At 44.2% G+C, this 26,497-nt stretch overlaps 1 protein-coding gene across 1 annotated transcript in view; it reads left to right on the top strand.

The window, feature by feature from the left end:
* The window catches only part of LOC102016357 (tyrosine-protein kinase SgK223), a gene marked incomplete at its 5' end in the record, with an annotated part of 49,451 nt that extends 29,306 nt beyond the window's left edge, over positions 1–20,145 (top strand). The window contains 3 exon segments of the mRNA XM_005398353.2: positions 1,451–1,608; positions 10,800–11,554; positions 18,641–20,145. Of these exon segments, the coding sequence (XP_005398410.1) occupies positions 1,451–1,608; positions 10,800–11,554; positions 18,641–19,780 (2,053 nt within the window). The 3' untranslated portion in view covers positions 19,781–20,145.
* Between the last annotated feature and the right edge of the window lie 6,352 nt (positions 20,146–26,497).

Here is a 26,497-nt window from a genome sequence, read left to right as displayed (position 1 = left end):
AAAGTCAAAAGGGAAAAAGTTTACTTAGCTCTCATTTTGTAGAGGTTTCAGTCCATCGTTGGCTGGCTCCAAGGCAGGGTGGCAGACAGCAGAGGGGTAACTGTTCGCAGTGACAGAAGACAGCAAAAGCTACAAGGGAGGGACCTTAACAGTGTCTTTCTGCTCCTTTTATTTTATCCAGACTACTGGAATTAAGACAGTGCTAAACAAATCAGTGGACCAATTAACCACCCTTTTCCCAGCATTACACTGGGGATCAGTCACACACTCTGGATTCAGCCACTTTTGAAAAAGCCCCACCTAAGACTGCATGAGGCTGGGGTGTGGGCATCTAGACACAAACCATAGCATCAGCTGTAAATTTTTCTGTTATAAGCAAGGAATTCCAGTGACTGAAAACTAACTCAGGATCTGGCAATGTTGTAAACAAAGAATGATTAATAAATTTTTGATGGTAGGATCATGTGCATTAAATACAGTAGTTCTGATGCCAAATTGATAGTATATCGTCTATTTCTTATAGCAGATGCTGAGATATAGATCTGCCATAGTAGAGACAGGAGTGTCATCAGGAAATACCAGTTCAGACAAATGTGGGTTACCACCCACAGGGAAAGGACTGGATTGATTGTGATCTGCCTCATTTCATGGTGAAAATGTCAGAGAAGTGAATATTCATGTAGGTCTTGTGAAGGGGAAAGGAGGAATCAATAAGCTAAGCACTCTACCCAATAATGGAACTGTTTTCTGTAGGGCAAGTTCTTTTTTCTTCAAGTTGTTATTCCTGCTTCTGATATGTTGGTAATACTGTCTTAGGAGATACAACAGAACGTTTCACAGAAAATCATAGGGCAGATTCCATGGTTCAAGATAAAGGGCTATTCTAATTTGGTTCCACTTAAACACTACAGGAGTAGTAGCTTAACCTGGAGTTCAGGTTAGAATTTAAATGAAGTTTTCCTTAATTCCATCCAAACTCTTTGAAGCCAAGCAAGAAAGTTCCAGGCAAATAAAGAAACCCCACATTTTTAGTCCTAGTCTGCAATTTGCCTGTCATGGGATCTTGCAAATATTCCCCAACCTCTGCAGAGCTCTGTATATTGGTTTGTAGGTAATGTTTTACTTTTTCTTTGTAGAGATGATACCCAGGATATAATACATGGCATAAATTGCTTGGCACAGGGGATCAGAATGTGAAAGCAGTTCAGTTCCTCCTCCCAAGTCAGGATTTTGTATTTGTCTGCATTTTACAGACTCTTCTACTAACCCATTCAGGAGATCTCCTCTCATTTGTGTGCATAAAACTTCAGAAGAGCCCATGGTCTTTCTTTTTTTTAATGTGCAGGCATTGGCCAGATTTTAAGAGCCTAATACGTTCATGACCCATCAGCCTCATCTCTGAATAGCAACCAAGCAACTTTCTTTTATTCTTTGTTTCTACCTTTTCCAGGCACCTTTTAAAAATGAACAAGAGCAGCTCTGATTTGGAAAAAGTGAGCCAGGGCTCTGCAGAGAGCCTCAGCCCATCCTTCCGGGGCGTCCACATCAGCTTCGCCACCAGCTCCACAGACAGCCTGGCTTCAGACTCCAGGACCTGCAGTGATGGAGGTAAGGCTCAGATTCTCTTGGGCCTACAAGTCCAGCCTCGTTGACTGCCAGGATTTGAAAGGGCTGAGCAAAGCCTTTTGCTTTGGTTCCACTTTCTCCCTGACATAGTCACTACCAAGGAATAGTTGAAGTTAATTTCCTGTTGAATATTGGACAAGCCGAGTTAACCATATTGCCCTTGGTAATTAGAAATGCATTGGCATGACAACAAGGGGAGGAGCATGATAGAGTTGAAAGCCTGTCACATGGTTCCTGATTCATTGGTTAATGAACCTTCTGTGTATAGGTCCACTTTCTGTCCTCAGGGTTAGGTCTAAAGGGATTGGGTGCACCCCAGCCACCAGCCCTCATCCTCTGTGTATCTCTGTCTCATTTACATGCACACATGAAAGCATGCACACACACAGACACAACAGGTGTTCATATAAATATTTGTTCAGTTAAAGCACAAAGGCTTCATTAGGTCACCATCCACCCCACTTTCTGGACCAAGTTCCAAAGCATAACATATGGGTATATCTTGATTGGGCAAATTCCTAAGAACAAAGTCTTGATTTTTTTTTTATATTTGTGGCCTGGATGAGCAGTACTAAAACCTTTCACCGTGTGTGTGTGTGTGTGTGTGTGTGTGTGTGTGTGTGTGTTCCCCCTCCTGTGTTCCTCTTAGATGTGCATTAATTAGCAAGTCAAATTTAGACATGTGCTGGCATGACTTTTCTTTCTCATTCCCATAGATGGAATTCTTCTTGCTAGGCAGTTTCGGCGTAGGGGGTTCCACTGTAAATTTTTCTACTTAAAAGATGGGAACTTTTAAGTACTGGCTGAGACAAAAGCCTGTGGTCTGAGTCAGAGTGAGGTATTCTGATAGGAAACCTCTGATAGCTGTTACTGCAAAAGAGGAAATACCTGTCTTGGTTTGAGGAACAAAATGATTTTCTTTGGGTGCAGCTTTTTTGGGCACCTGTCTTCTTTCTTTTCTTCCATCCCATTGTGTAGTAGTTCAGCCAGGCAGATGATTTTCTCGAAGGCTGGGCCTCTGAACCCTAAGCCCCAGTGCTAGTCAGCCCTAACCCACTCTCGAGAGAACCATGACCAGTTCTGAGAGCCATTGGGACAGACCCCTCTGTCTGACACCAGGCAGCTGGGATTGATGAGAACTGGACTTAAATGCTTTACCACTTCCTTTCTCAGAACCAGTAAATCATGATGTCTGTTCTCAGAACTCTTAAGGACTAGCTGGGTAGGTTAAGGTTAAAACACCTAACACATGGGTGGTAGGGATGAGCTAGGAAATTGAGTTGCCAGAACAGAGGGCTTCTGAAGGCTTCCTGAAGAGAGAACCTTAATGAGGGCGGCGGGAAGGTTCAGGGAAGGGCTTTCGACAAATGAGACTTCACCTTATGTCTGCAGTGTGGTTGGCATTGAGGAAGTAGAGTGAGGAATGGAGCACTTCCCCAGTTAGAGAAACATAATAAGGAGTCAGATCCACGGGGGAGCAGGGCAGACTGAGAAAAGGAGACCAGCCTGGTGTGCTGCAGTGGTGGGTGAGGGCAGTGGGTGAGAGGCTGGCAGAAAGCAGAGGCGGACGCAGGGCTCGGCACGCGTTGGGGTAGGACGTGGGGAGCTGCTGGACCAGAATGAGGATCCTAGTGACACCTAAAGGGACATTTTTTCTTACTAATTTCTGAACAACATAAGTTAAAATAAATATATGTTCATGGTTATTTCAGCATGACTTCTAGGAGCCCACATCTGTCTGCTGCTCCTTCCTACGGCTCTGTACCAGAGCCAGGTTCTCAAACTGGAAAGACACTAAAGTCTGCATTCTCTCTCTCTTTCTCTGTCTTTCTTTCCCTTCTCTTTCTTCCTCTCTCTGTTCATTTTAACTTCACTTAAAGAATTAATCTGGAGAATGTGAGACATGGGTCCTTCAGTTTTACAACACCAACCAGGGCAGAGTGTTGTGTGTTACCGAACAGTCATCTTCCCCTCCCCTGAAGCCTTAACTTCCTTTTATCTTGTAGCTAAAATAGGAACCCACCTTTTAAAAAAAAAAGTTCACATGCGTTTGAGATGCACAACAATTACAGTTGTCTTGGGGAATGGGCACAGACACGTATCAAAGCTTGATTATTTTTGTTTCTCCTTCACCACCCCTGCCCACCCCTTCCCTCCTTCCACACATCTGCCTCTCCACAGTGACTACCCAACTTGACTGCTACTCCAACTGAACATCTGGTGTAGAGACTGTGGATCAGAGTAGAAGTAAAAGCTGAAGATCTGTAAAACTAGCCGGGGATTTAGCTTAGTGGCACAGAGCCTGCCTGACAAGCACAAGGTTGTGAGTTTGATCCCCAGTACCAAAAACCGTGCAAAAAACCAATATGTAATGTCTACCTCTCTGATGCTACGTGGAAAGTGAGAGGATGCATTAGACTATGCATGTGTTTGTCAGTAAGAGCTCACTAATAAAAACTCTGTGTTTTGTTGGCCTTTTGTGTCCACAGTGTGGGCTGCCCTGAGTGAGTGGGGGAAAAAGTCACCCCCGGGTGTGTCATCACAGCAGTTTGCACAAGCTTATTAGAAATGTATCAGGGTTAGTGGTTAAAGTTAGCCATTTGTCAGTCGGGTTTTGTGGCAAAAAGTAAGTCTTAAATGTTATAAGAAAAACAAAATTGAAATCTATAGCTTTGTTTTTTTTAAATTTTATTTTTATTAGTACATGTTGGCAGTACATAATGTTTCCATTCCTTGTGTGGAGTTGGTGCATGTGCATACTACTTCCTGTTTCATCCCCTTTCCCCCTCCTCCCTGCCCCCTCCTCCATCTCCTGATCTTCTTCCCATTTGAGAAAGATCTTTCTCCCTGTCTTTTGTTTTTGTTTTTGTTTTGTCTTGTTTTATTTTGTCTGAGACAGGGTTTCACTATGTATTGGCTGGCCTTGAACTCACTGTGTAGTCCAGCCTGGCCTCAAACAAACTCTCAGCGAACCTCTTGCTTCAGTCTCCCGAGGGCTGAGATTACGGGTATGTGCCACCACACTCAGCTCCTACTACCTATTATCTATCTTATTTTGCTCTTCTAAAAAGCCATTTTGTGGTAAGAAAATGTCATTTTTTGTATCAATGTTCATTTCATCTCTTATATTTGTATGGGATTTCATGTCCCTCCCAGGACATCTGTTACCCCATTTGTCCATGGGAACAGTTTGATTGCATGGTGAGTCAATTTAGTGGAAGGAAAATTCTGTCTGGGCAGTTTTCTGCTTAGTAGGAGCATACTGCGTGTGTCAGAACAGGTCTGTGAAAGCGGCCAGAGAGAGGGCCGTCAGTAGGGGATGGATGGGTGGGAGAGGGAAGTGATCAGCTAACTGGTCATGAAAAATGCCCAGGAGAAGACTCTTGTACTTTAAGTAGTAACTTTTAATTACACAAACCTAATGTTACATTAAGATCATTTCCCTCTTTGATTTAGGATGATGTGGAACTTTAGTTCAACAGTTCAAACATCTATGGATGCCAGGAGCTGAGAGGAGATTAGAGTTTCTGTTTAACTGAAACACTGGTACTTCAACAAAGAAGAAAGAGGTCTAACCTGTGCAGTGAGTGTGAATACAAGTGCTGGGGCATGCAGTTGTCCTTATTTTCATTGCTAGCAAATCAGAACTAGAGAAAGATAGGGGCTGGGGATTTAGCTCAGTGGCACGACGCCTGCTTGGCAAGCGCAACGTCATGAGTTCGATTCCTGGTACTAGAAAAAGACAAACAAAAAAAGGAACTAGAGAAAGGTAATCAAATATGGTGGCAGTAGTTACTTTTTTTTTATCAATCTCAGTGCCAAAGAGTTTTTACAATTTGTACATCATTTCAGTCCTGCCTTTGATAGATTCTTGTTGGAGGCAAACTGTGTGCTAGGTACAGTTCTACACATGCTAAAGACTCAGCAGTGGAAAGAACAGTCAAGTCTTTCTTCCTAAGAAGTAACCAGGGACTCCATCGGCTGTAAGTGCTGGGGAAAAAGAGGAGGCCAGGAAGCAGCGGGAGGGTTCAGAGCAGTGTCATGACCTTCACCAACCATTGCCTCACCACCACCTCTGGCTATTGTCACCTCCAACTCTGTGAGAAAAAATTATATTTTTAAAGAGGAGGCTTTGGAAAGGGAATTTAAAACAAAATTTGCACCCTAGAGTATTTTATGACCCTGAATCAGACTTGTTAAGCACCTGACTCCAAATGCACAGGTTCCATCTAATGCATTACATGGGGCTTTTTCCCTAACACAGCACTGCACCCTCAATCCTTCAAGGAGACAGATAGACTCATGGGTAATTTTCTGTAAAATCTACACTGAAGTATGAAAAAGAAAAACAGATTCATTGTTAAGATATTAAGTGTCCTGGGCTGTAATACGAGCAAAGTGAAGCTTTGCCTTAACATTGTTCTATTCAAAGTGTGTCATAAACTATATATTATTACTTCAGTCAAGTTAATGCATGTGTATGATAAAAATTTGGATAATACAGAAAGTTATGAAATGAAGTCAGTCTTGTGATACTCACACCAGCTCCCACCACCACTTGGAATATTTTTTTCTGTATCATCCCAGAAGTTTTTAGCCATATTTCAAAGTCATAAAATTTAATCCTACACTCTTTTGTACTTAATATATCTCGAAGTATTTTCAGTCAGAACCTTTAGGTCTACCTCATCCTTTAAAAATTGCTGCATTCTTTCACTGTACAAATTAGTTAAACCCTTTTCTTTCCAATGGATGTTTACACTGTTTTCATTACACGGGTACAGTAGGATCCTGTGTTATGTACATCGACAGGGGTTTGGTGAGCAGATCTGGAAGATAAATTCTTAGAAGAAATAGAAGCGATGCATCAAAAATTTGTATAAATTTCAAGTTGTCATCTAAAAAAGGTCAGTTTAGTTTTCAGTTTAGCACGTGAAGAGTGCTGTGAAGGAAAGGTCACCAGTCTAGATCCATGGTTGGGCTGCAGGCACAGCAGACCAAGCATCTAGAGCCTGTTTTCTAAACTGAGACAGGCTTTTCTGCTTTTGCCTGTAAATCACATTCTTCTCTTGATTATTGTTTCCTGGTCTGGAGAGATTCCTCACAAATGCCACATTTTCCATCCCATTTTAAAATGCTAATAACATGCTTCCAGTTTCAGACCACATTTATCTTCTTGAAAAAGCAAAGGTTTCCTTTTAAAGGAATGTTTTTTTGCTTTTTTTTCCCCCACGTAATGTTGAGCCTGTTATGATTGTGGAACCAAACAAGAGGTTGCACAATTTTCCTTTGGAGGAAAAAGTTACATGTGAAGCTAGAGCCCTGCTTGGCCCCCACCCTGCACATCCCCAGGTGTGGATGTGAGGGGCAAAGTTGACGGACCCCTGCTTCGGTACTACTTCCTGTGTGACGGTCACAAGGTGCTTGCATAGATGGCTGCGGTTTTCTTACCTCTGACAGGGGACTGAATTAAACCATAAGACCTGGGCAAAGTTTTTTCCATCTGCTTTGCTCCCAATGCCTTGTGCTCAGTGGGTAAATACTGACCGATGAGTAGACAAATGTAAATGGCACTTCCTCCTGCATAGTCTGTTATCCTCCTTAAAAATCCATCTGTAGAATACTCCAATTTTTTCACACACAAAAAAAAATTAATTTCACTTTTACTGAAGTTTGAGAACAGCCAAATAGCAAAGAGCTCGGGGATGTAGTAGGGATTCTGCTTCTTGCCTCTGTGCTTGTGCTGGCCCAGATGATGTCAGCCAGCAAAGCCTTGCACAGGGGAGCTGAAGCGGGCTCCTCCCCCTCTGGGGGCTCAAAACAGGACTGACCACTTCCTCTGTCAGCCCAGCTCTCCTTTGACTGTGGAAACAATAGCAGTACCTATTCACACCCAGCAAGCAGAGAGGACTCTATCATGAGGTGAACTTCACTGCACCACCTGTGAACTTTTGCCCTGCATTTCTGCACAGGGGTTAGCTTGTTTTTCCCAGCCACTGAAATCCTAAGTTTTTTGCTTTGCATTCTAAATATACCAAACTACAGTACCTTTCCCATACCCTTTTAAGATTCCCCCAGTGCTCCCCACATGATGGTGGTTTCCCACTAGAAATGCTGTCTCTCCTCTGAAGCAGTGCACTGAAGAGTTGTTGGGCGTTCTTCTCTCTAGTTGCATTATATACAGAATTGGAAACTGGAAGGAAAATTTAAGAAGAACTGGTGTTTGGAATTCTCTGGCCCCATCAGCATTCCAAATTACTTCAAACCCACCAGTGATATAGCTGTGATGCAGACATAGTTACTAGAAAAGTTTCTCACTGCTTTGTACTCAGTTGTAAGCCAGAATTTGAATACTGTGATTAACACACCCAATAAACTGGGATATAGTTGCATTTGTTTCATATCCCATTAGATCTGAGTCATTTCAGCTGCTGGCCAAAATTGTTGAAGATTTTTTTTGGGCAAATTTTCCCGAACCAGTAATTTGGTTATGAACAGTGAACTCTTCTGAATCCATAGTGTGGCCCATGCTGCAAATTGTGAAGATCTAGATCCTGTGTTGCCTCAGGCTGTATTTAAAAGGAGCTAGTTCCCAGAGTCAAGGAAATCCCAGTCGGTGCCAGTTGGTCCCAGAGAAGATAGCTGCTGCCCCTCATGTGTTACAGAATCGCTTCATCTTGCAGGACCACATATCAGCATGTATTTCACAGCAACCCTAAGAATATTAATGCCCAAGAAGCTCTAAGGTCCTATGCCCTGAAGCAGGAGAAACCTCACAGGGTTCTGCATTTACCCTGCATGTCTACATAGGGGTTAACCACTTTTCTCAACCACTGTAATCAAGATTTCCTTACTTTGCTTTCTACATATAAGGACATCAAACTAGCATATCTTCCCTTCAGTCCCCTGGAAGTTCAGGAGGGTACACAAGTTGGAAGGTAGTGTTTCTGCCACAGAGCTGGGCTTTAAAAAAAAAAAAACCAAAGATCATGATGTGTGTTTGTAATGCTCTTAGACATGTAAAGACCACAATCCAAGACAGCCTCATGTCACTGATAACGGTGCAGCTTCAGGCTTCTTACGATGAGAGGGAAGCATTTTTTATACAGTGCCATCCTCTGATTATGTGCATACGCCAGGGAATGATTGTTGGGTGACAAACTCATGACATGGAGGAAATACAGGAAAATGAAATACACTACATGCTAGTCCCTCGAGCCTTCCCTTGCTCCTAATACCTAGAACCCTTTGTCAGATTCACTCAAATGGGGTTTAAATCTGATCTGGAGCACTCATTGACACAGTGCCCACAGAAAACAAGGCAATACAGCGTAGGATAAAGGAGACAGCCCCTTCTCTCAGCTGCTGAGCACAGGCATATGCAAGGTGTGCACCAGAACAACTTGATTCTCTTTGGTGACCTAGTGAACAAGAGATGATGCTGATTATTCCTTTAAAAGATTCCCGCTATCCTTTCGGATTAGTAAATTTACCAGAGGCAAGGCAAGCTGTGAGAACTGGAGACAAAGCGAGAGACCATTGATGCAAGCTGACTGTCTGCCTTGAGGTATTTTATTTCAGGAGCGGCTTTCAGACAAAATGCATGTTCTGAGAGGTTGAAAAGGGAGAGTGCTGAAATTATAGACTATTAGTGCTGGAAGGGGCCTTCCCAGTGATGCAATCCAGTCCTTTTCTAAATGAGGAAACAGCCTAGTAAGTGTGCCTTCCCCTGTCCGCCCTCAAATCCGAGGTAAACAGAAAGACACAGTGGGCCGGGCTCAGTGAGGGCACAGGGGTTACTAACTATTTAGAAGCAGCCCTGCAAAAGCCAGAGGCTTCCTTTGGGGGCTTTTTATGCCTTGCCATGGACTAATGCGTTTGTCGTATTTTTCAAGTACTAGTCTCACTGCTAAGAGATGCAGAGAGGCAGGTGCCCTGCTTTCAGGTGGCATAGTGTGATAGACCCAGTGAGAGGTACACATCAGCATTAGCCTTTTCTTTGAATCTAAGACTCATATTTCTTTTGACATTTTAGCCTTCAGGATAGTAGGGTACACTTCACAACATACCACTATAGCCTTTTCTTTCGTTCCCCTGAAAGCGGTTATTAAAAATCATGGACATATCTTGAAATCTGCTCTTCGAGTGAAGTAAATGGGATTTATTTCCATTTGTCCTATTTTCTTTGATTTTCCAGATTTCATACACATGTGTATATTTATTCACTATAAATGGCTGTTTCATTGTGAAAGCTCCGTATCATATACTAAGACAAATATCGCCCAGCCTTCACCTGGTATAAACCAACCCTCTGTCTCCCCACCTGTGTGTGCCTGGACAGGCTGTCTCAATGTCCCCGTGCTTTGCAGAGACTTATGGCTTTGACTGGACCTTCACCTAGTCATATTTAGTATCCATGCATCCCTCTTTGGGAACCCTGAGGCCTTAGAAAGGCTCGCTTTCCCTTAGATCTATTTCCTCATTTATAAAATCGTGTGCCCTTGCCTTCTAAAATGTCTGAAGTCCTGCCCTGCCTCCTAAACCAGCAAGATATTTGGCGTGCTTCAAAGTGGGATTTTACTTTTGGTAAGTTATACCTTCTATAAATCTTTTTTAGACAATTTGGTCAAATCACATATGCTCAAGTCTGTTACTGCCTCTTCAACACTATTTGCAAAATGTTAGAAACAATGTAAGTGTCCATCAACAGGGGACTAGTTAAATTATAATACTTGTGTATGACGATATATTGTAATACAGCTGTTTTAAAGAATTAGATAGATCTGCATATGTGTATGAAATCTCTCCAAGCCGCGAAAGTAAACAATGGGTAACATTTGCTTTCCTTCGCATAAATGTGTATGTGCAGGCATGTGCGTGTATGAGCTGCACGCTTGTTTGTGTGGTCGGAAGCGTGCATGAGAAATTGCTGGCAGTGGTGTTCTCTGACGAGAGGGACTGAGTGTGAAGGATAGAGTGAAAGGAAGACTTAATTATCTGCGTATACCTTTTGCTACTTGAGTTTTGACCGCTGTGCATATATTGTCTATTCCAGAAATAAAAGAGAAGCAAAATTAAATATATTTGCTTCACCAGAATAAAAGAAAAAGCTGGCCAGACCTGGGCCTGAAGTATTGGCCTCCAGCCTGATAGTTTCTGCTTCTCTTTTTCAGGGCCATCTTCTGAGCCAGCACACTCGCCCACCATCAGCGGGAAGAAGCTCTTTGCTCCGGTCCCGTTCCCATTGGGCTCCACTGAGAATGTGTCCCCCAGTGGCTCTGTGCAGCCCCCTCCCCTTCCCCAGAAGAAGATAGTGAGCCGAGCGGCCTCCTCTCCCGATGGTGTCTTCTGGACCCAAGGCTCCCCTAAGCCACGAACAGCAAGCCCAAAGCTGAACCTAAGCCACTCGGAAACCAACGTATCTGCCCAGGATGAGTCTCACTTTGGTTATTCCCTGAGCCCAGGGAGCCGCCACCCTATCTTCTCCTCTTCTGAGCCTCTGGAGAAAGCTTTCAAAGGCAGCAGTCCCTGGGTCCCAGCTCCGGGGCTGGCGGGCAGCAAAAGCAGCTGTGGGAGCCCCAGCCTGCAGTGCAGAGCAGCTCCCTCCACCTCATCCTCACAGCTGAGTGTGTCCAGCCAGGCCTCCTCCAGTAGCACTCAGCTGCAGCTGCACAGCCTCCTGAGCAGCATCAGCAGCAAGGAAGGCACCTACGCCAAGCTAGGCGGGCTCTACACACAGTCCCTGGCCCGCCTTGTGGCCAAGTGTGAGGACCTCTTCATGGGTGGCCAGAAGAAGGAGCTCCACTTCAATGAGAATAACTGGTCGCTCTTCAAACTGACTTGTAACAAGCCCTGCTGTGACTCGGGAGATGCCATTTATTACTGTGCCACCTGCTCCGAAGACCCAGGCAGCACCTATGCTGTGAAAGTAGGTACCACTTCTTCCTTCCACTCTGGGCTGCAACCTGAGGGAGTTACCTCTCCTTCTTAGGCATTAGGAGGTGGGGTCACTACCACCTTCCTTTTTAACATTTAATGCTCGACTATTTTTCTCTCTTCCTCAGCAAGGGCATGGTGACAGGAGGTCTGTATTATATGACTTGACAGTGTGACTGTGCATTCTCTGCTTGCAGGAATGAATCCATGTGACCTATTTGGGTTAACAAGACAGTTAACTTTCAGTGCAATGGAGAATTCATTCATTTATTTGGCACATTTTTACCGAATATCTATTCCACGCTAGGTGTTTTGCAAAGATCTGAGTATATAGAGATGAAGATAAGATTCCTTGGAGTTATAATCCAGTGAGAGAAGTGGATAATGTTAGAGTCAGAATGGATATAAGAACTAGGTATCATCTTGAACAGGACAAGTGATGACGTTGATTCAGTGTTTACTGTAGAACTGGACTCCTGCTGAGTGTCTTAACTGTTACCTGTGTTCCCACAGCCCACAACTAGCTGGTGGCTATAATGCATTTGACCTCTGGTTTCAAAGGATGTTATGATTGTATCACTTAAGGAAAGTGAAGTTGAGAGAAGTCAGGTGACTTCCAGTAACCCAAGATAACACAGATCTTTAATTTTGATGCTATATCATTGCTGTCTCAGCATGTGGTTCTGAAAGAGATGGTAGAACCAGCTGTACCCATTCAGGCCACTGTGTGATCTACCATGGATTATTGCAGTCTATTCTCATTCCCTCCTTCTCTCTTTCTCTCTCCTTTCTGTGTCTCTGTGTACTGGGGATTGAACCCATGACCTCTCACATGCTAGGCAAGCTCTGTACCACTGAACTGCATCCCCAGCCTTTTTTATTTTTTGAGACAAGCCCTCAGTAAGTTGCCCAGGCTGGCCTCAAAATTGTGATCGTCCTGCCTCAGCCTCCCAAGTAGCTGGGATTGCAGGTGACTGGCACACCCAGCTTCCCATCTCTTTCTGGTCTTCCTTGGACACCTCATAGATCTGTGACCCTTCTATACACGCAGACAGACTTTTGTGGGAAATAAAGAGGAGAGCCCTGGCATTCTTTCTTTTCAGTTAGAAAAATGCAATGAGGCCTTGGTCCGATACTTGTTATCAGGAAAATTATTAAAAACAAAATGATTGTCAGCTGAGGAATTGAAGCAAATTGTGCTTTGAGATTTTTCTTCTAAGAAATTTGTGCCACCACCATACAACATAGTCTGGGGACGCCTTAATTGATATGTTCACCCAGCTGTCTATAGTTGCCCTCCTGTGAAACACTAGAGAGCTGACTACCGGAAGGATTCAGTTTTTGTACAGAAATAAAGTCACTAGAAGGAAAAAGCCTAGAAGGAAGTCACTAGCAGGAAAAATGTCCTGAGACTATGCTATCATGTCTTGCATTTCATTGCTTTATTATCTCAACCCCACAGATACCTTCCAAGGAAGCAATACTACCCATCAGTCCTCTAAAAAAAGCTAAAAGAAAATAATATCCTAGCTTCCCATGCAATTAAGATGGTGGTGCTGTGTCCAGTAAGATGCTCCCTGAGTTAGGATGGGGGTATGTCCCACGGACCCATTATAAGTCAAAAATATAGTGCGTCAGAAATGCGTGTAATACACCTACCTCCCAAACATCCTCGCTTAGCAACGTGGTGCATCGTAGAGTATCTGTGGTTTCCGCCCGTGAACGCTGTGATTTGTGGCTCATGGAGGCTCACTGCCAGTTCCCAGAATTAAGGCAGAGGATCACACCCCTTACTGTCGGCCCAGGAAAATATCAGTATTTAAAATTTGAAGTACAATTTCTATTGCATGTATAGGTTTTGTACCATTGTAACACAGGAAAACCGTAAGTTGAATCAGCTTAGGTCAAGCACCATCTGTAGAGGAAAACATGACTGGTATCTCCAGTGCACTGAATCCAGCAAATTAAAGCCAGGGGTTATCACATGGGCCCAAACCTGGGGCTGTTTGAGCTTTCCGATTGCAGGGATGATGGTGATGCGCTTAGGATAGCCCTCCCTCTCACTGGTCTCGGTGAATCAGAGAGCTCAACCTGTGAGTCATCCTCTGTGTCCCCCTTGAACTCACTGTCCTGAGCTCACGATCATTAGTCACATTCTCCTGTGTCCTGGCACTGAACCTGGGAGACTCCTTCAGTCTCAAGGAACAGCTGATCGCTCCATTTTGAGGAGGTAGATGTTTAATGGGAGAGATTGAATTACCTTACCCTTGGGGTGGAAAGTGGTGGGACTTTATTCGCAAGAACTAAGGAATTGGGCCACTTGGTGCCAGATACTTGGTCCTGCCATTGAATCCAAGCCTTGTGGCAAAGAATTTCGGATATTCCTAAGTATCCTTACGTGATTGTACAGTGCATCTTGGGTTCTAGGGCCTCACGTTATAATGTAGAATTAGGCATATTCTCCTCTCCACAATGTGAAGAAATTCAGCTTTCCAGAGGATGTCGAAATCAAGCATTGCTTCTTGTTTTATTATAAGGAAACCCGAAGAGAAACCCTGGTCTCCAAAGAAGACCATCTCAGGGTTTTACCAGTTGTCGTTGCTGAGGACTTGGAAGGTCCAAGACTAACGCTGTACCCTGTGAACAGAAAGTTTAGGGAATAGCACCAACCGTTCAGAGTACAGTAAACTTCAACAAGATTGCAGGAACAATGACAGTATCAATTTACAAATATACCTGGCCTGGTAATTGGAGGTGGGGTGGGGATTTAGGCATCATTTCGCACATGCAGCTGTTCCGCTTCATTAGCACTGCAGTCTAGACAGAATACAGTCATCTGGGATCCGCAGAGGGGGAAGCAGCTCCTTCCCTGCCTGCCACCTTCATCTGTGCATGTTAAGTAGGGAGCCGGCGCTGAAGTCAGACACAGCCTTGGTTGCAGAGTCCCAGGAAACAGTAGCAGACTGGCACCTGCTTACCCCTGACTCTGCAGCCTCTAGTCATGGGCTCAGTGACCCGCAGCCATGAAGCAGTAAAGCCAACCCCTGTAGCTTGACTTCATGAAAATGTGGCATGGGGCAGAAATCATTAGCTTGTGATTCTCAAAACTGTTTCATTTCTTATCCGTCTAAAACTCCATTTCACAGTTAGGAACTGTGTTAAGCCTCTGGGCCCATTTTGATTTAATAGATGTGACTTAGCCCAGATTTTTACTCATGAATGAGACTCTGGCTGCAGCATTTAAAATGAGACTTGGCTCAACAGTTGAAAGTTGAGCTGAGGGAAAGGTCTGTGTGATGTTCTTGAGCCAAAACTGACCCCCAAATGAAATGGGTGGAGGAGAAGGAGCTGTCTCCTCTCTTTATGCCCCGTCCACACCCTCTGTCCAACACTAGAATGACCTGGGGTGCAGGAGGGTGCACCCAGGCTAGCTCAGGCGCTCCGTGCTCGGCCCCACACAGTGCTGCAGCCTCCTCCAGTGAGGAGCTGTGGGCTTTGCCAGGAGCCCTGTTCCTGGCTTTGAAATGCATCCAGCCCAGTTGCCATTTACCCTGCTCCTTCATTTACATCTCTGTGCAAAATGTCAGAGGCTCTACTGGAGCTCTGGGCCCCAGTGTTTGCCAGGCCTAGGCCTTTCATACCCTTGAGGAAGGGGGGCCTTGGAAACTCCTTCTCCAAGCCTTCACAGCTGCGCCCTGAGGTTGTGCAATACCTGCAGGCCAGCTCCTGGTGGATGGCTCAGCTCCACCCCATGACTGCAGCTGAAATGGCAGGAGCGGTCACCATGGCAACCTTTTGCCGAGTGTTCACCCCGGCAGGGTCTGGGGTCTGGTGCTGAGAACACCTGCATCCTTTCATTTATTACGGCACTTTGGCTCCCTCAGGAAGGAACTTTCTCCACCCCAGGTAAACTGAAGAGAAGATAGACTTTAAGATTTACCCCCAGTCCTCATTATTTGTGGATTCCTTATTTGCAAAACCATCCACTGACTGAAATTTATTTATAACCCACAAATCAATACTCAGAGCACTTTCTAGTCATCTGTGGGCATGGTCTGAACAGGCAAAAATATGAGTCCCATGTGCACACCTCCAGCTGAAGCAAAACAGGGAGACTCCCGCCCCTCTGCTTTGTGTGCCTATACTGGAAGCTAGGGTCCTTTACACAGCATACTCAGTGCTTCGTATTTTCATGTTTGTGCCTTTGTTGTGAGTTCACTGTTTAAAATGGTCCCAAGTGTAGTGCTGAAGTACTGTTAGTGTTTGTATGCACAAGAAAGCCATGATGTGCCTTATGTGGGCTACGTAGGTTCCTTCAGGCCTGAGGTATCATGTGCTGGTTATGAGTTCAGTGTTAAGTCTAGAATATGTACTAAATGTGGTGTCTCAAAACAAAGCTGTGTTGTGATCAGTTGATGAAAATATTGTGACCCAAGCTTCACTGAAACTTCATCCAGCATTTCCTGTAAAAGCGATAGTTCAGCATGTGCTAATTTAGTGTTACTTATAATTTAGTAGCAGCTACTTAATAGAGCATAATTACCTCAAATAACAAAAATCCCTTGTAACTTGACAAAGGTTACTGAGTGGGTGTTTAAACCAGACCTTTCTCATCCCAAAGTCTTGTTTTTGACCTCTAGAATACTTTCCCATTGCCTAATCTTGGGCAATAACTTAACCTCTTAAAGCCTCGGTTTCCTCCTCTGCCATAGCATCTACAGCTTTGGAGTCAATGAGACTAAATTAGACACCTGTGGAAGTGCCTAGCTGGTACAGTTGCTCACATCTGCCAGGGTCCACTGAGTGCCAGTTGGGCTGAGAAGGAAACAGTGGTGCTCTTCCTACCTGTCCTCAGAGGCACACAGGTAGTGATTGGCCAGTCACTGAGTATTTCTATGGAAGACTCCTCCCCGCAGTTTTGCTTTCATGTAATAGTGTGCCATTTAAAAACCAAATGCTGCTGAGTAGGATGGAATTTAAAAGAGCCTGAAGCAACCAACACCCTTTAGACCTGTATTTCAAAATTGGTTTTATTAGCATAATAGGAAGTAGTGTTTGGGGTAAGTATACTTCCCATTTATTTGTACTTTGCTTCTATAATAGATTACTAAATTCAGGTGTTACCTGCTGCCTCCCCCAGTTAGCTTTCAAATACTTTCCTCAGAGGCTGAACTCTTTGATGCCAGCTTTTTTATGCTGAAAGGCTTGTATTGCTATCGTTTAAATAACTCTGTGAAAAGGTGCTTGCAATATAACTTCTGAAAACATCAGCCACAAGTATTGTGGTGCTTTATAAACGTTATAGTCATTCCTGTGCAGGAATGATTATAAAACAAGGGTTATCTGGTGTTTGTTTGCTGGCTGGTACTTTCGAGGTAGATGCGAGGCACCTTTCTTTTCCAGATTACATGCAGATTCTTGTTTCTGGAAAGCATAGGAGACATCACACAATCTGCTTTGAGGGAGAGATCATTGACCACCTTCAGTCCCTCTGTGTAATTAGAGGAAAATTGGGTCCTGAGTGAGGGCCATCAGGGCCAACTGGCTCAGGGCTCCCCAGTTGAGTGGCAGCAGGATGACCAGGCAGCTGGTGCTGTCCTTGGCACAAGCAGAAGAGATTGAGGCAAGCAAGGCACAGTCGTGTGGGTTCCCCAGGGTCCCTTCCCACAGAGGAGCTTGAGATCACTCATCTCGTTTAGTCCCACTTGCAGTTCAGAGGCTGCTTTTATATCCTGTGGGTTCCCTGTTCCCTGGAGAGCTTGCTGTGTTCTTTTAGCTGCTGTAACTCACCCTAGAAGGAAAATATGTTCCAACCCATAGCACTCGCACTACAATGAGCCCTGCATGCAGGTCTTACCAGATACTAGGCATTCTGTATTCACCTGGGTTTAAACCAGGGCAACTTAAGAGAACATGGCCAAGTCCTAAGGGTCAGGGCCTGCCTCTGTCCCTGAAATTCCCCATGAAGGAGCAGCCCAGCAGCCAAACGCATTTGCTGTCAGGCAGCTACAGTTCCAGTGGAGAGGACTGAGGTGTGAGGCTGATTCTTGTGCAAATTCTGTCAGAGAATTTTGTAAGAATTTGTCCTCTTCACACTGGGAGCAAAGATACTTCTCTGCCAGGGCCCCACTTGCATGTGGGCATGTTATGTGTGACTATTAAAAAATGGCCAAATTATTTTCCATTTTCCATTCCCAACAGCAATGTGTGGGAGTTCCCATTTCCCCACATCCAAGTAGACAACTGTGGCTGTCCTGCTTTTACTATAGCCATTCAAATGGGTTAGAACTATTATCTCATTGTAGTATTAATTTCCATTTCCTTAATGAATGAACAATATTAGGTATATGCATAACCTTAACAATGTTGAGCATCTTTGCATCTGTTTATGGCCAATTGAAGATGTCTTAGGTGAACTGCCTATACATGTGAATCTTTTGCCCATTATATTTTTTGTTTTATTTTGTTTTGCTTTTTGAGACAGGGTCTCGCTATGTAGTTCAGTGGGCCTCACTGGGTAGCCTAGGCAGGCCTCAAACTGGCAGTGATCCTCCTCCCAGGTACTGGGATTACTGGTGTGTACCACCATACCTGGCTTGTTTTACCTATTTTTTTTAACCTGGTTTTTCATCTCTGTTTTACTGAGTTTTATTTGTTGACTATTAAAAACTTAGTTTTTTGTAAATTCTAGATACAAGTCCTCAATGAGATATGTGTTTGGCAAATATTTTTTCCAGTCTGCTAATTGTGTTTCCAATTTCTTAAAGGTGCATTTTAATACCCAAAAGTTTTTAGTTATGAGGTCAAGTTTATGAATGTTTTTCTTTTCATGCTTTTGATGTGGTACCTAAGAGATCACAGTCCTACCTAGGGTCTCAAAGGCTTTTTTTTATGTTTCTTTTAAAATTTGTGTTTTGTCACTTACACTTAAGTCTGTGGAACCCCCTTTTAAGGTATTTTATATATGGTGTGAGGTAAGGGTTTGCTTACCTTTTTGCATGTGGATACTCAAATGTCCCAACATCTATTGAACACAGCATGGATCCCATTCTGACCTCACTTCCGTTTTTCCTCACAGATCTGCAAAACCCCTGAGCCCAAAACAACGTCATACAGTAGCCCCTCTGTGCCGGTTCACTTCAACATCCAGCAGGACTGTGGCCACTTTGTTGCCTCTGTGCCCTCCAGCATGCTTACCTCCTCTGACACGACCAAGGACCATCTGCCTGCTGCAGTCTCACAGCCCCCTGCCCAGGAACAGGACTGCGTGGTGGTCATCACCCGAGAGGTGCCCTACCAGACGGCCTCGGACTTCGTGCGAGACTCAGCCACCAGCCATCAGGCTGAGCCTGAGGTGTACGAGCGGCGTGTGTGCTTCCTCCTTCTGCAGCTCTGCAATGGGCTGGAGCACCTGAAAGAGCACGGTATCATCCACAGGGACCTGTGCCTGGAGAACCTGCTGCTGGTGCACTGTAGCCCCCAGGCCTGCCCAGGGCCCTCCTCTGCCGCCTCCACGCTGTCCACTGCCACCTCTGCTTGCTCCCCTGCTGTCCCCCCTTCCACCGTTGCTCCCAACCCCCTTGCTGCCTCCACTTGTCAGGTAGTGCCCAGTGAGAAGCACCTGCCCCGGCTCATCATCAGCAATTTCCTGAAGGCCAAGCAGAAGCCAGGAGGCACCGCCAACCTGCAAAAGAAGAAGAGCCAGGCCCGGCTGGCCCCTGAGATTGTGTCTGCCTCGCAGTACCGCAAATTTGATGAGTTCCAGACCGGCATCCTCATTTACGAGCTGCTCCACCAGCCCAACCCATTTGAGGTGCGGGCCCAGCTGCGGGAGCAGGACTACCGGCGGGAAGACCTGCCCCCACTGCCCGCCCTGTCCCTCTACTCGCCCGGCCTGCAGCAGCTCGCTCACCTGCTGCTAGAGGCTGACCCCATCAAGCGCATCCGCATAGGGGAGGCCAAGCATGTGCTGCAGTGCTTGCTGTGGGGCCCCCGGCGCGAGCTGGTGGAGCAGCCAGGCTCCTCGGAGGAGGTGCTGTGCAGCACGCTACACAACTGGATTGACATGAAGCGGGCCCTGATGATGATGAAGTTTGCAGAGAAGGCGGTGGACCGCAGGCGGGGTGTGGAGTTGGAGGACTGGCTTTGCTGCCAGTACTTGGCAGCTGCAGAACCCGCAGCCCTCTTGCAGTCACTGAAGCTCCTGCAGCTTCTGTGAGCAAAGCCCTTCCCTGCACTGTGCTGCCCGCTTGCACCCAGCCCAGGCCTTTGCCTTGCTAGGGAAATGGTACAAATGACTGTCACTCTTGGATGTAATATATATAAAATATATATAATATATAAATATGAAAGGCTGAGGATGTCATTGCCTGCTCTGGTCACCTCTCCTCACCAGCTCCTCTCCCCACAGTTTTCTCTTGTAATTATGTACATTTCTAGCTCTGTGCAAGCTCTTAAGTACTGTTCTGCCAACAGAATGGAGCCTGGCATCCAGCCTCAGCACCCCGCTGTGGAATCTATTTGCCCTCTTGCCAAATTGTTATTTAAAAAACAACAATAAAAAAAAAACTATCAGTTAAAAAATTTTTTTTTGGTTGAGTCACAAGCAAAGATTTCTTTTTAATCCCTGGTAGACTGGGTGTGCTCATAGTGGATCAAAGGAACCTAAATCTCTGTAGCAGGAGCCAGACCCACTGGAAGGCTCTTGGGTTTACACTTCTCATGAGGCAGAGCAGTGGTCCACAGACTGAGGCCCGAACATGTTGGTACTAATTCATCTTTCTCCCTTCTTTTCCCACCCAGCAGCCTCCTAGAAAGAATCCAGTCACAGGTGGTATGATCCCAGTGGTTTGGAATTCAACCCCACTTCTCCAAACCTATTTCCGATTTGCTAAAGCCAGTCACTTTTAGTATTATTCAGAGCTGTGGACAGAAACACAATCCACCCGAGACAGTGAAAATGAGAAGCCCTTAGCAGGAGACCATTTAGAAAAGTATGGGCAGGATTAAGAGGATAAACAAATGAGGCAAAAAACAACCAAAGGCCAGAAGTACAGACAGAGGCCACCTATAGTAGCTGCTTGAGTGGAGGCCTGTGCACCCACAGATGGAAAATAGGGGGTTATCTGTACCCACACTGGGACCAGTGGACACCACACAGCAAGGGACCTGGGAGAAGGCAGATTCAGCCTCCCAGGCAGGGGAAGCTGGAGAATGAATGAGATACCAGCAACCAGACTACCTTTCCTGCTCTGCCAGGTAATGCTAGGGCAAGAATGAAACACAAATGCACCAGCTCCCAGACTAGTACTTTCTCTGCTTTCTAAACTCCTTTAGGTCTCCATTTCTTTTCTTTTTCTTTGTTTTTGTTTTTAGCTTTTTCTTGAGACAGGGTCTCACTATGCAGTCCAGGTTGACCTTAAACTCACTATGTATCCCAGGCTGGCCTTGAACTCACAGCAGTCTTCCTGCCTCAGCTTCCCGAATGCTGGGATTACTGGTGTCACCACCATGCTTGGACTAGGTCTCTGTTGCTAAAAACTCATTTAATGGATTTATTGGCACCTACAGAGGCCAATATTTGTCTTTAACCCTTTAAACATGCACACAGTAAGAGACTGCAGAGCTTCCCTCCAGAAAACAAGACACAATGTGAAAAAAAAAAAAAACTCCTTTGAAGAGAACAGCCCCAAGACCCTTGTATTTCTACCTAAAGGGTGATCTTTCAACTACTGAACTAATTTCTAAGACCTTGTTAGTAACTATGGACGATTTCAAACAAATGCAACAATCCTAATAGATGTCCCTAGAAGTCTGGGAATGTAGTTAGCACCCAACCAGGATGGGGAACTCCTCCAGGTCCCCTCCTGCATGTTAATTTCACTCCCTTTGCAAGCTGCACTTCCCTTATATCTTGCAAACACATCTACATCTCCACGCATCAGCCGGGAAGACAGCACCTGGAGGCACATTTGTAATTTCAGTTTTGCTGGAGCACTGAGGAAGGCGCTGGCTAAAACTAGCTCCCCACTACACACACAGAAAGTCTGTAAACACAGAAATCACAATTCACGGTCGGGCCTGTCTTAAGGGGGTGTTATTTTGTCAGTTTCTGGGAATTTTCCAGACAAACCCGCCACCCTCAATTTGGTGTCTTTTGCTTTTTTGTCCTTGCTCATTTCAAATAAACAATGGAGAAGGAGGAAACAAACATTCTGCCAGGAGAAAGCAGTGCCTTTTGGAAACACACGTCTCAAGAGGCATATTTTTAATCCCTGAATTAATTACACCTTTTTAATATGCCACCCACTTAGGGAAAAAAAATGAGATCGTGCAAATGATTTTAGGAATTAAAAAAAAGTAGAAAGTGCAGGTGGTAAAAGAAACTATAGCAAATAAATGCTGATTGAGAAGAATGAGAATACTTGAACTGACTTCCTGCTTACCCACTAACCTAGAAAATAAACAACTGGACGCAAAGTTCTTTTTTTAAATACAATTTTAAGGAACCTTTCTTCAAGAGGGTCAAACTTTTGCCCAGCCTGATTCTAAAAGAAAATTGTCAAGATGTCTTTATCTGAAAGCACTGAATAATGCCCCAATAGTTTAAAAGAAAAAAAGCATTTTATAAACTAGAGCAACTTCTTATATCTGTGGCTGGTAAAATTGAAGTGTGTAAGGGCCAGGCCTAGTTCCATCAAGGTTGTTCTCTGGAGTAACTGCCACCATGCATCTGTACAACTGGGCCTTTACCATAAATGGTAAATCATGTGCCTGTAAATATCAGGTGCAGCAAACAGCTCCAGTTACACTAAACTCAAGAGTTCAACAAAAGTGGTCTTTTGTAGCCCGAGTACAACTGGGAGGCAAGGCTTTATCTCAAAGAAAACTCCAGCACTGAATAGACTCAGCGCAGAAACTGTAGATTTGTTCTGTAGGCCTGAGGGTCAAAAATAAGCAGGAATCTCTGTTAAAGGACAGTCACACATCATCTGGCTGTTGAATACCTCTGCTCTGCCTGAGGGTGTAGCTCAGTGGTAGAGCGTGTGCTTAGGATGCAAAGGGCCCTTGGTTCAATCCTCAGCACCATGAAAAATAAATAAATAACCAAAAAATTAAGAATACTTCCGCTATATGTGTGTTAATTTCTCCTTTATTCCTTGGCTTTAAATCCAACTACTGGTATTTAAATCTCCACATTTTCTTCTCTCCAACTTGGAGACAAGTCACCCCCACATATGTAGTCTTTTTTGTTCATGGGCCCTTCCCATTTTTATGCCAATATGTGGAAATTTTGCTATTCCTAAATTCTTGCCCGTAGGAGTTAGGACGCCTCACATCTAAATTTTTAATATGCATGCCAGAAGCAAGATGGGAACTTATGGGATAATTCATCATTGCACATGACTCAGCTCTAAAAAGACTGCACTCTGGGGTACCAGTTTGTGTAACACTTACCAGCTTTGAAGAGCTTCGCATTGGAGAAAACTCTTGTGGTACACACATACAAAAAACATAATGAAGATTTTGAAGAGGGAAGACACATGTTTTTTACTGATTTCTCTAGAATTTACTCTTTAAATACATAGCCAATAATTGAAGCAGCCCTTCCCCACTTGGCTGAATATCTAAGAATCTTTGAAAATTTTGTGAATAATTCTCCCCCTATGGGCTCTTGTCCTAAAGATAAGGATGAATGGAGCTGACAGGACCACAGTGGGGAGCAAACTGGGTATGGTTTATTAGAAAGAACAAAGAAAACCCATGCTAGGAGAAGGGGGCTCCAGTGGTGGACATGAGGAAGCGCCTAGATCTAGGGGTTTATACACAGTTATTGGCCTGCCAAAGGGGTAGTCTGTCATTGGCACGTGTTGTCTGGTACCATTTTCAAAGTTGATGGGTGTGCAAAATGAAGGTATGCAGTTGTGCCATCATCAGTAGCTGTAGAGCTATCGTAAGAAATAAGTTTGATCAAGAGATTGAGTCTAACTGTGGAAAACACAAGAAACTATCCTAGTACAGTATGGAAGCTTTCTTCCCCTTAGTTCTATCATTTTAATCAAGGGCATCTTAATATCTTAAGAAAACATTATTGTTTTGGACACGGAAAGCTTAACCTTTTAATTATAACTACTTTAAATATGTTATAATAACATATTTAATCGCATTTGTTGGGATGTACCACCATAAGCCTCTGTGAAAAGACTGGAAAGTCTCCAATTATTACAGACAGCTGAGTTAGGTAGAAATATTATAGGCAGTCAGATAGGGCTGGGCCCTTGAGAGATTCAGTCCAAAGATGACAAATTGCAACTGTGGGTGGAGGCACATCTGTTGGAGGCCAGCCCTTGAGATAGAGAAGGAATGACCAGACCTACATGCTTCCCCAAGGGATCAGTGGTAGCATCTGGCCTAATAAAGTCTAGATGGACATCAGAAACCTCAGTGGATGACCAGGACCCTCAGACTCATCCCTTCTTCAAAAGTTCTTCGCTCTTTCCATGAACACTTGTTATATGACCTGCTCCCCTACTGGATCAATATTACCTAAGAGGCTATACTTATAATCTTATTTGTTGACAGTAGCCTTAACCCACACTGTACTCAGGTGGTTGTGCTCTATTAAACTTCCCCTAAAAAAGTGGGGTCCTCAGCACCTTACTTAGGACCTCTCTTCTCTCAGGAGCTGTATCTCTCCCTTTCAATAAATATTTCCTACTCTTAACCTCTTGTTCCTTGCAATTCATTCTTTGATTTTGGGAAACACAAACTCAGCCTATTGTACATCTAGCAGGTGGGGAGTTAGAATATTTCCCCTTTATCAGTTGGAGGTCTGTATCATTCCTATATCACTATCAGTAAGAGCAAACAACAAATTATTTCAGGCAGCTGCTGTTTTTAGCCACAGAAGGGGGTTTTGTCCAGCCATTTTCTAAGCACAAGGTGTCCCAACTTATTTATCTTAATAATTACTTTAGATGACTCATAAGCAGCATATAATAACAGTTAACACAAGTCATGACAGTTAACAAATCATAACAGTTAACACAAGTCACTCTTCTGACAGCTGTTCCTCTGTGTTAAATATCTATTATCTCTGACCCAGGAAAAGTTCTTGTTATACACAGACAACAATAGACATTGCATGTATAAAAACAATTTTGATATTATCCTGATTGGCTAACAATCTGGATGGAAACATGTTACCAACTTTTACTCTCACCAACTGATTTAGATTAGTCTATTGTTAAGTTATGTGAACCAAAAAGTGCTTAGGCTAATATAATGAGTATCTACTTATTTATAACCCACTGTAAGCAGAAATTTTGGAGGATAATATGTACCTAAAAGACATAGAAACATACCTATTAACTTAAATCATATATAGTGCTCATATTACCAAACTGTAAGGCATTTAATTGTAAGTCCTATGCAAGCCTCAAGCCTATTCACCCTCGTCTTGCAGTGCTTAAGTGAGTTGGGTTATCCCCAAATCCTGTATAACTGCTTGTTCACAGAAATCCCCCAAAAGCCAGACATTTATAAAGCCAAAAATAAAAGGGAAAAATAAAATTAATATTTGCCCGAAAACCAATGAAGTAACTATAGGTACCTTTATCAATCCAAATGGAGAAATAAGAAACATAGAATACACAATTACTTTTTTTTTTTTGTTTGTTTTTTTGTTTTTTGTTTTTTCTCCGGTACCGGGAACCGAACTCACGACCTTGCGCTTGCCAGGCAGGCGCTTTTTGCCGCTGAGCTAAATCCCCAGCCCCCACAATTACTTTTAAATCAGAGTGCGTTCTTAAATGTATTGGCCAAGTTGAACTATCAAAATTTGTTATTGTTTTGCTTTATAACTATAAACAGATGAGTCAGAACTGTTTAGGGGTTATCAATTAGTGCTTTTTTAGGTGAATTTAGCAGATCTCTTGTAGTAACACTAATAAGAGTCAGAAAGGGAAAGAGAAAGAAAAACCCTATTACACTGTGAAACAAGTAGTGCTTAAAGAAAGGCTAGGCTGATGGTTCATCTTAATTTTATAACAGCCATCACCAAGCTGCAGCCCCCTCAGGGCCTAGCGTACTAGAGATACTACAGCGTAGAGATACTACGGCTCCTCTGGCAGCTGTTCCTCTGTATTAGAGTTACTACAGCAAATTGCTTTTGATAAAGAACACAGCCCATGGAGAAGTAACAGGAAAGCTCCTTCTGAGGCTCAGCATCTCTCCCCTGTAAGAAAGGGAGGGAGGAAAGGGCATCCCCTTTCATCCTCTGTTCTCTCTTCTCCACCTCTCCCTGCTTGTGATAGCAGGAGAGTGGATGGAACCCCACTTGGCAAGTTCGGGAACATTAGTTGTTCTAGATGTTCACGCATAGTCCCAGGAGGGTGCACCCAGAGCCTGATCCTCTTTGTGGACAGACAGGGTTTGTAGTGAATAAATCTTAAGGGCCTCCAGGAGTGACAGATAGCCCTCAAAGATATCCCTTAGCCCAACCTCCAGGAGAGAAGGATAATGCTGCCCAGTGGCTGTTGTCTAGGAAAGTGGCCACCTCTCCTCTGGAGTCTGAAGGAAGTGGTTGAACAAGTTCCAAAATTACCCCCATCCCCCACCCGCCTCAGCACTGGAGGAGATGCCTGAGCAGGGTGAGGCTGGCTTCCAGCATGCCAGAATGGTAAAGTGGACTGAGAAGTTCTCTCTGAACTTTGACTTTCATTCTAAGAAATCTTTTTCAGGGAATGTAGGGAGTTATGTGCCAAGTATTGAATCTATAAAAGTTAAGGTGGGGAGCTGGGGGAGCCCAGAATGTGGGCTAGGATCCTGTGCATGGCCCAGTACATCTATCAAAACATATCTGAGGAAGAGAGGTTTGTCACATGAGGGAGGAGAGAAAAGCCCAAACCTGTAGCTCAGTTCCTAATGGAAGTGT

Source organism: Chinchilla lanigera, unplaced genomic scaffold (genome assembly GCF_000276665.1).
Source record: "Chinchilla lanigera isolate Chin_1 unplaced genomic scaffold, ChiLan1.0 scaffold00062, whole genome shotgun sequence".
Lineage (NCBI taxonomy): Eukaryota > Metazoa > Chordata > Mammalia > Rodentia > Chinchillidae > Chinchilla > Chinchilla lanigera.
This window is presented reverse-complemented; position numbering and strand designations above follow the sequence as displayed.